General features: G+C 34.2%; 1 protein-coding gene across 1 annotated transcript; it reads left to right on the top strand.

Moving 5' to 3' along the window:
* Window positions 1-1,067: 1,067 nt before the first annotated feature.
* On the top strand, window positions 1,068-4,195 carry LOC129005769 (endoglucanase-like). Its single transcript, XM_054434782.1, has 2 exons — window positions 1,068-1,177; window positions 2,902-4,195. The coding sequence occupies exons 1-2, from the start codon at window positions 1,151-1,153 to the stop codon at window positions 4,093-4,095; spliced, it is 1,221 nt and encodes a 406-aa protein (XP_054290757.1). The 5' UTR covers window positions 1,068-1,150; the 3' UTR covers window positions 4,096-4,195.
* Window positions 4,196-10,776: the final 6,581 nt, after the last annotated feature.

Here is a 10,776-nt window from a genome sequence, read left to right as displayed (position 1 = left end):
ATACTCTCGTCCAACTGATACTCTCGTCCAACCAAAACTCTCGTCCAACTGATACTCTCGTCCAACCAAAACTCTCGTCCAACTGATACTCTCGACCAACTGATACTCTCGTCCAACTGATACTCTCGTCCAACTGTTACTCTCGCCCAACCAAAACTATTGTCCAACCGATACTCTCGTCCAACCAAAACTCTCGTCCAACTGATACTCACGACCAACTGATACTCTCGTCCAACTGATACTCTCCAACTGATACTCTCCAACTGATACGCTCTCCGCCTGATAACCCTGATTGACCTCATGTTACATCAGCCATCATACCCCTCATACTTCCTCATGGCGATCAATCGGCATTATACATCTACTGATAGGATCTAAGATTTTAATACACAAGTTATATTTACTTTTGCTTCTTAAAAGAATAATTAATTTTTCTTGTCCTAACATTATTTTCCCACAGTTTATTGCAGCGATGTTGTGTTACACTTGAGGCTTGAGGGTTCTTGTGTTACAGGTTTTAACTTGAGGCAATTGTAAAATGTCCAAAGGCCTATATATGTGAATTTAAGTGTCTACAGTTAGTTACAGTGACAGAACGCCTAAATAAATAACAATAAAAACCGAAGGGATTTAAAAATAATAAATATCAAAGTGGAGCTAATATTGCAGACGAAATGGTATAAAAATATCAGTAGTGCCAGTTCAGCTTGCTTACGAAGATAAGTCAGGTTAAACTAACCCTACACAACAAAAAGTGGGGAAAGCCATCCCTGGTTTAAACTTTTGTTTAAAGTTAACTGGAAACGAAGTTTGGGGAAAGCGGCCCTTTGGACAGAAAACCTTGAATCATTGTCTCACTAGATGCTAGAGTTTATGATTCGCATCATAAACACTCGGCTGTTCCACTAATTTGTTATTGAGGATAAAGAAATACGGAAATGTAATGTAAAATGCTGGTTGAAAACGCATACAATATCGCAGATAATCTCTTGCCAACTGGTGTTTGTGAAACTGTTTGAGCGAAGGAAAGAATGACAGAGGTGACAGTGATAGGTTGTGACAGTCGACAGATTGTCAGTCTTTGGTGGGTTGATATAAAAGGTAGCAAGTGATAGATGGTTCAGAGTTGTTTCTGAAGCTAAAATACGAGATGTTGGCTATTTTCTGGCTGCTCGTTGTAAGTACTAAACTGTCTGTTAATATATTAGGCTACATGTAATGTCGAACCGTAGGATCGTAGTCAGGGGTTTCATTTGTAAGACCACTACCAGTTTTGTTTTCCGTAGTTTGATGTTTAGTTACCTCGATGAATGTAGAAACATCGTTTTTCTGTTTAATTCTTCTAGTTTACCGGTATATTTGCCACAGAAATAACTATCTCCCTTAAACATTTAATATGTTAACTAATAATGTTAACTAGTAATCTTGCATTGAAACCAAAGAAATTGGTAAACAACACTAAACTCCATTTTAACAATAAAACTGTTGTTGTTGTATACTGACTAATCATTTAATTTTTAACCTTAACATCAGCTGGCCCTCGTAAATTGCTAAATTGTGAACATGACTAGTAAAAGTTATCTTAATATAATTTGACATTACCTTTGCCTATTGAATAATGCCTACGTAAGCAATTATATTACCTAGCTGGGTTACTTTTGTTTTGGTGACAAAAAATTGTATAAAAATGTTATAGAAAAAAAACATTATAATAATGTTTATTATAAATTAAGCATTATAATGAAATTTAAGTTTCATTACGAAAATTGTAAATATTAACTATGAGATAAAAACTTGATAAAAATTTGATCATATATTTAAGAGTACACCAAGTGGAACGTCGATTAAATATGACGGAAGAATTTAATTGTAGATTGTCCTGCACATCTATCTTACAAGTATTAAATCTTCAATGTAGGTTTCTTGGAGGTAGAAGTAATAGCTTAAGAAGAAGTCAAATTAAGTCAATTAAAGTCAAGACTTTAATACTTAAAGTCAAATTAAATAAAAATGAATGTGTTTGTTTGGTAAATTTAAATTCAAATTAATATACTGTACCTCTATATACCTGTATATGTAGACAAGAAAGTCTTGTTCACCACACTATGATGTTTTTAGCCATTTACATAAACATTTACATAATTACATAATTACATTTACATTTACATAATTTTTTTTAGTCGTCGTTATTTGGGGACCGAGCAGGTTTTTACATCTCTATGGCTGCAAAATCAGCTAGCCGCTTACTTTCTCTAAACATAAATGCATATTAAATACACAATCAGTATCCATACCATTGGAATAGAATTGTTTTATTGTCACCGCTGCCTAGCAACTATTTATTAATATTTTCGCTGATTCCTTAAATAGTTTCTTCTCATAACCTTAAAGTTGTAGTTGTGTTGACTATCAGTGTGCATTATTATTGTGGTGAATAGTGGTAATAGAGAATAGTGTGGTGAAAAATAGCATTCGTACCACGGACCGAAATGGTTTTGCAGCTCTCGATTGTTTTAAGTTCTCGACTTCGTCTCGAACTTTAAAACTATCTCGAGCTGGCAAAACCTCATTTTCGGCCCTAGGTACGAAATATACTATTCTTTCACTATTATTTTTTGGAGAATTGTCTATTACTAGCAAATTTAAGTAATGTACTGCCGTTAAACAGTAGTTTAATTCTTTTGTTTTGTTTTGAAACCCCAATGGCCAAATGTTAGAATACGTAATAAATTTTACAATATTCAGGAAACTTACTATTTAAACATTTTGCATTTTTTTAAAGCAAGTTTTGTAGTTACTTTTACAATTCAATATCAGCCCAAACCGCAAATTTATTCTGCTACATTTAAAAATTAAGTGTGCAAAACGGTTTACAAATTATAACTTAGTAATTTGTTCTAGACAGTCGGTTCTGCATTAGCAGGAAGTGACGACGAGGCTGCAAAGAAGCTACTTAAACAGACACCTGAAGTTCCGGCCATACCCACAAAGAATGGCCAGTATATTTTTGTGCCAAATCCAAACTCATCAGGCTCATCACATTCCCCTAGTTCATCTAATCCTTCAAACCCAACGAGTTCTTCAACAAGCCCCGTAGTAGCAGGAGGAAAGACCAAGTCTTGTAAAAACCAGTTAAAAGGAGTCAACAGGTCTGGATTCGAATATAGCTGCGTCAAAGATTTAGGCATATCTGAAGGACCACTAGACGACAACGCTGTCAATACCATGAAATCATGGAACATTAACGCAGTTAGAATACCCTTAAACGAAGACTGCTGGCTTGGTTTGAACAATTTCAAAGCCGAATATACTGGAGATAAATACAGAAACGCAGTAATCAACTATGTAAAACGTCTAAGACAAAACAATATCAAAGTGGTCTTGGATCTGCACTGGACCGATGGTATTTACAAAGGCGATGGCCAGGGAGAATGTGTTGATGAAAGAGCCAAGTGCCAGAAACCGATGCCAGATAGACTGAACGCTCCCACGTTTTGGAAATCTGTTGCTAATGAATTCAAGAACGACAATGGAGTAATCTTTGACCTGTTCAACGAACCGTTCCCTGAAAAGGTAATGAACGACAAATCTAAAGCTTGGCAATGCTGGAGGGACGGAGGAAACGCATGCACAGGATTTGCATATGAAGTTGCCGGAATGCAGGAACTGGTAAATGCAGTGAGGAGTACGGGAGCCAAGAATCTTGTAATGGTCGGTGGAATAGCATGGGCTAATGACCTTTCCCAATGGCTAACCTACAAGCCAAATGACGAGGCCAACAACATGGCGGCAGCTTGGCACAGTTACGACCACAATGCGTGCAACAACCAGAACTGCTGGGAGTCTACAGTAGCGCCGATAGCTGAGCAGTACCCGGTGATCGTCGGTGAGATTGGGGAACACGGATGCACACATAACTACATTGACAAACTGCTGAAGTGGTTGGATAGTAAGAATATCAACTATATAGCTTGGGTTTGGAACACTTGGGACTGTTCGTCTGGACCTGCCTTGATCCAGGATTATAACGGAACTCCAACAAACTTCGGAGTCGGTTACAAAGAACATCTTTCAAAATCTACTTGCAATGCCTAATACAAAACCGAAGATTATGACTCATGATAATAAAACATGTGGAGAAATGAAGCATACACTTCAATGTATTTGTAAAATAAAGATATCTTAAGTGTTATAATGGTTATTATGGTTCCCTAAATATTAACCTGTGTAAGCATTCATTCGTTTCATTTGTTGACTCGAGGATAAAAAATTGATGCAACATTATTATTGGTATATAATGATTGACGAAGGAAACAGTTGATAAAACCCGTTTATTTTGATTATGTGGACTGCGGAGCGTGATACATATTCATAGCATCGGAATTACATGCTGGATTTTGTAAAATACCTATTTCCAAGAAACAATTATTTTAAGCTAAACAATGAGGAATATGATATGGACGAAATAAATTCCTATAACAACGTGTCATAAAACGTGTTTCTCTCTAAAGTTTTTTTTATGAAATATGTACATTTTACCCAAATTTACATTTCGGGAAACAAATAAAAAGATTTATGTCATCAAGCTTAATAGTGATTTGAGGTTGCAAGTACAGTAACACATAACAGCATTAAAATATCTCAATGTCTGAACGTCATCTCAGAATTCATAATTCTTCCGCTCTAACACAATTGAATACAGTCAATGCTAACACTATCTTCAATAGTTGTTTGTGTAGCTAGTGTGTGAAATGACACTTTGCACTCGTGTTTTACATTATATTTTTCATACAGTTACTATAAAGCATAAACATAATTAGTCTTTCAAACACTAAACAACACGTTTTAGGTTAGGTCAAATCCAATCGTTGAACAAAATAGGAAACACTGCACCAAGCTGATCATAGTGGTAGTATCTTTAGGGGGTGCCAAATTATTTTCAAGCATACGCATACAACCAAGGCCCGTATAACGTACCTAACCATTTATCTGTTTTGTGTCGTTTGGTTGGAATACTGGAGTACGCCATAAGTAAGAAAATGAAGAAAATGCAGCAATTAGCTACTTTGCTACTATAATCAGTGCAAGGAAGGCAACTTCGTCAGGTGACTGTAGAAAATAGTCATTAGTTAACACTCGTGTTACATATGATATTTTTCCTACAGTTACTATAAATCATATTCAAACACTGTACAGCACGTTTTTAGTTTAGGTTAAATCCAAACTTTTTTTAATTTTTATTTTCTTAATTTATTTACTTTAAAATCTGTTCTTTAAATATGTTAAACAATAAGTAAATGCCATATAATAAAACAAAGTAATTTTTGAACATTAAAATAGCTGCTAGGCACTGTCAACAACAAATATTCTTCAACAAAAATCACATCCGACAAATCTAAAGGGCAGGTCCAGAATTTAGTCTGTAAATTGTATCCGTGTTTTTGAGTAAGTTCAATGCTAAATGATTTTGATGAGATTCTAATTTCGTATTATATCTTTCACTTAAGGTCATGATTTTGTCCTTAACTGTAGGCAACTTAAGGTCTTGATGTAGTGTTCTATTGGTGACATACCAAGGTGCATTTGTTATCTTCTTCAGCATTGTCGATTAGTATTTTTGGATAATTTCTATATTTGAAGTACTCGCCGAGCCCCATAGTTGCACTCCGTATGTCCATATTGGTTTCAATATAGTTTTATATAACAATAATTTATATGCTAGACTAAGTTTTGATTTTCTTCCAATCAGCCAATTTAACTGATTAGATTTTAAATTTAGTTGTTGCCGTTTTCTCCAAGTGTGTATTTTCCATGTTAATTTCTTATATAAATGGATACCCAAGTATTTAACTTCATTTGCTTCAAGAAGTTGGGTGTTGTTTATTGTGACAGTAAGACAAGAATTTCGATTTAGAGTAAAAGAAAGGTCAACAGGTTTAGTTTCATTATTTTTTAATATCCATGTTTTAAAGCAATCAGTCTAAGAAAGATGAACAGATTTAGTTTCATTAATTTTGAATTTCCATGTTTTAAACCAATCAGTAATTATGTTGAGTTTTTGCTGTAAATTCAGAGAATCTTGAACTGGATCACGATGAACGGTCAAAATTGCTGTATCATCCGCAAATTTAGCAATTTCTACCAACTCATTTTCAGGGAGGTCTGCTGTGTATAGAATATACAAAAGGGCCCGAGGACACTTCCTTGAGGAATCCCAGATTCAATTGGATCCAGGCCGGTAAGAACATCTTCATATTTAATTTGGAAAGTCCTATGTTTTGAAGGTAAGATTTCAAAACGGTAAAGATTGAATGAGGTAAAAACATTTTTACTTTATATAATAAGCCGACTTGCCACACCTTATCGAATGCCTGACTAACATCTAAGAAGGCAGCTGAGCAAAATTCTTAATTTTCCATACATTTACGTAACACTTCAACAACTCAGTGAACCTGTTCTGTGGTACTGTGTTTCCGTCTGAAACCAAACTGATGCGCAGGAATCACATAATTGTCAATTAGCGCTTGAATCCTTTTCAGAAGAGGTTTTTCAAACACCTTGGACATAACTGGTAAAAGACTTGAACGAAATGGGAAACGCTGCACCGGCTGATCTTAGTCGTAATATCATGCTAACACATTTTCAAGCGTACACGGATTTCGTGCATAATAAAAGCACGCTCTTTTGCGTCGTTTGGTTGGAATACTGGTGTGCGCCAAAGTAAAAACAGTACACCAAAGTAAAAACTGTGCGCCAAAGTAAGGCTTTCTGTACTATCCACTTTGTCGGGTGACTTAAGTAAAGTGTTTCTGCGCTGCCGTGTAGTTATCAGAGTCATTTCATTTGATTAATATTCTAGCCGTAACTATCGGTATTGACTCCTTTTTATTAGGAATGTAGTTTTGTGTTAAATGAAAAATGTGACATTTTGGCAATGACAACAATGACAAAATTGTCAATTTGATAGTATATTCGATACGTACCGTACAAGATATCTTTGATGAAATTGATTTATTTATAAAGTCAGTTTAGTCTTGTCAACAGTTAAGTAATTTTCAAATTTTTGCCACAATGCTTTTCAATCTTATAATTTGTATCCATTTTAGTGCAGGATTTAGCGATTGAAGACTTTATTTAACTTGATTGAATTAAAGACTTGAAGCTTGGTCATTGTTTTATATTAGTTTAGAGTTGACTGTTTAACCAACGCTCCTTGTGACTGGATTGCACAACACTTCTTCAGCTACATGTTGACTGAGCGTCAGTCAGTATCAGCTTCACAACAGATGTCAGCCAGCCTTCAATAATTAAGAATCTATCAATCACAATCACTCGTTTAAATGAGTCATATCGTTGCTTCTAGAAAAATATAGTTGGAACAATCTCCACCATTACGAACGTTGCTTTTATACAGAAGTTTCGAAACATATATTTAGCCATCTTTATAATCTAGACAGATTTTGGCTTTACGGATAAATTATAATTTATTTATTGTCAGCAATACCGTTCTATTAGCTAAACCAATTTGTAAATTAAGGGTTTGACCCAACAAAAACAACCAATATGGAAATTGTAAGAAAGTGATATGATGCTCTACAAATAGATAAATTGAACTAATTTATAGATAAGTTATTTCCTATTTAAATATTATTAATTTTAATGAGTACCTCAATTTCAATTCGATCCACTTTCATCCTCGAGGAAGGGGTGGTCCCCTACTCCCCGTAGCCTATAGGTAGCAACTATTCCGTAGAATTTCATTATTGCTGCCCATTATATATTCAAAACGTCAAAAACTATGAGCTTGCAGTTTATGTAAGTGTCCAGTTGTGTCAGTCCTTAATATTAAAACGAAATGTTGCAAATAATCTAAATGCTACGATATATGAAACTGGAGTAAACAGACGCACATTACACAGTTGATATTATTTAAGCGATTAAGTGTGTTTTTGGTTTGCAATAAAACTATTTTTGTAAATGATAAAATGTGTCTTATCATGATATTATTTTAACTGTTAAACCCAATTAACACAACCGAACAAGGCTTGGTCCCAAACGTTCCAATGAACTAAATTATTTCTTTTTTAAGCTCTACAAAATCAAACTTGATGAAATGGTTTGGAAAGAAATCGTAAAATTTTATGTTTATGGGTTGTAAATTAAATGAAACAGCTGGTCTATGCAATAATTGACTGGATGTTTGTGTCATGTTTATTTACATGAAATAGTTATTTGTGTAACTAGTGCATATAAATAATTAGTCTTTCAAACACTATACAACACGATTTTAGGTACAGCTCGCAACACAAATAGGTGCCCTAGAGAAAGTAGTACCCGGTCCGTATCACTCGGCTATTTTTCCTCGGCAAGAAATGTGCTCCGCGACTTGAGAATATAGTTCCGTATGTTTTTGTAATTTGAAGTGGTTTCCGCGCCTGAAAAAATACTTTAAAGGTATTTTCTTGTTTATTAAGATCGTAGGAATGTTTTAAAAACGTTTAAAAGAAAAGTCCAGAAAGTTCAGAAATACCGAAATGATAAACACGAAATGACAGGTTAAATCGTAGTTATAATAGTCAATCAGCTGCTCATAGTATTATTATCTTTAAGTGTTGCCAACCTATTTCCAAACGTACACGGATTACGTGCATAATAGAACCACGCTGTTTTGTGTTGTTTCGTTGGAATCCTGATGTGCGCCAAAGTATAAACCGTACGACAAAGTATAAATATGCAGCAATTAGCAGCTTTCTGTACTACTAACAGTACAAGGAAGCCAACTTGGTCGGGTGACTGTAGGAAAAAGATGTTTTTGTCATAACGCAGCATAAAACAGCTGTTTTTAACATTTCCATTGTGGGTATAGACATAGATAAAAGGAGTCTACTTCTTTTAATCTATGGTATATAGTAGCTCTAGGGAGTAAAAGCCTTTTTGTAGCCCCTAGGGATGAAAGTTTAGCTGTTGTAAACTTCGATTGTTAGTAATCTCATGAATCGAAATGATAGAGGCATACCGGTATCGATTGATTTAATCGGTTTCTGCTCTTGTTGAACTCTTGTCTTCACGTGATGAAATATACTATTGTAATTCTTTATTTACATTGAGGAAATTTGTGTGGTTTTCAGAAAAAGGGTTAGGCCTATGTTTGGGTAAAGAAAGGTAGTAATGGTTTTGTAGAAATTGCTCACAGTTTTCTTTGTAATATATATAGTAAGCTACAGGGAAATAGGCTTGACTAAAATTGAAGAACTATGGTTAACTATCTTTTTCATGTAGCATCAATATCAATAATAATTAATGTTATTGCTACACTAAGGTATGATGTGTTGTCTATTGACATAAAATAAAAGTGGCTGTTTGAAAGTAAGTAGGCCCACACTTTAAAATAAGTTTGTCTTTTCTAATTAAATCATAGAATTACATCATTTTAAAAAACGCCAGCACCACTTCACACACATCATATACATTTTCAACACATCTTTTATAAGGCAATGCACATTCCCTATTTCTTGGAAATCTGTCCTATAATTAGACCCTTAAACAAGATTCCAGCCCCGGCTTCTTGCCAGGATTTCAGGCAGATCAGTATATTGCCCGCATTAAATGCCTTGAAAGAATCGTTCACTGCCAAATAACTGATTTTAACTGATAGTAAATTCATATTATTTTCCAATACCACTCAGCTCGCTTGAGCAATTGAAAATATTATTCAGCAAAATCGTGTGGCAGGCTTATTTATTTTAAGATGATTATGAACATTGATTATGGAAACAAGCTAGATTCCTTAGCCATTGTCTGTAATAAATAATAATCTACGCTCCTACCCTGAGTTTATTATTCTATTGATAGATATTTTGTATTAACCGTAGAAAAATTATTAATTGTTCATAATTTGAAATAGTTTTGGCAGTTTTCGTTTACAATTTGACAGTTAATTATTTACATGTGTTTTGATTAGGCCATAAAATATAGATTGATTTATTCCAAAGAAAGAGCGTTATGCACATATTTTTACAAATTTAAGGTATTAATTTCTACACCATTTGCCTCGTTAAATTTTTAGCGAAATTAGCGAATTTCCCATGTAGGGAATAAGCTATTACCGTAGTACTCATGGTAAGTACTCACGGACCTGGACCCGGACCGATTTAGTTTTTCGTTTTGAGGTCCATAGAGGCAAAAAAAGCACCATCCGTTCAAATTCATATATATATTCCGTTAGCATGATAACTCGAGCAAAAATGGTTCGATTTTGATGAAATTTTGTATAAACGTGTAAACCTACATTTATTCGAGCGAGTTCGCAAACCAGCAGGATCAGACTATGGGAACGGGGGTTTATGGGGGATTTTATGAGGTAAAAATTAGGTGTTCCCATTTTTAACCCAAAAACATAAAATTTAGCAATTTGTTTCCAAACTATTTTGTAGAGAGCTTAAAAAAACGAATAATTTAGTATATTGAATCGTTATTATGCGCCTAATAGTTATGCAGAAAATTAAAAAAAAAAAATGAAATTTAAAATTCCCATGTTATTCTTATGGGGAATAAGTAAAATGTTGTAGTTAGCTTGTTTATCAACATATTTTGATCAAATTTGGAAAATACATTTATTTATTACTAAACTATTAACATTTTACAAAAAAAAAGCTTTTATCCTCCTTGTTGCAGCAAACATAAGTACTCGTTAAACTAATTACGTAAAAATAGGGAGTAAATGTGATATTTTAAAGGAATCATTTTAGTGTAAATCCAATCAGGCAAATGGGAATT

The sequence above is a fragment of the Macrosteles quadrilineatus genome, unplaced genomic scaffold (assembly GCF_028750875.1).
Source record: "Macrosteles quadrilineatus isolate MER2022 unplaced genomic scaffold, UCM_ALF_1.0 Scaffold_1__1_contigs__length_201487025, whole genome shotgun sequence".
NCBI lineage: Eukaryota > Metazoa > Arthropoda > Insecta > Hemiptera > Cicadellidae > Macrosteles > Macrosteles quadrilineatus.
This window is presented reverse-complemented; position numbering and strand designations above follow the sequence as displayed.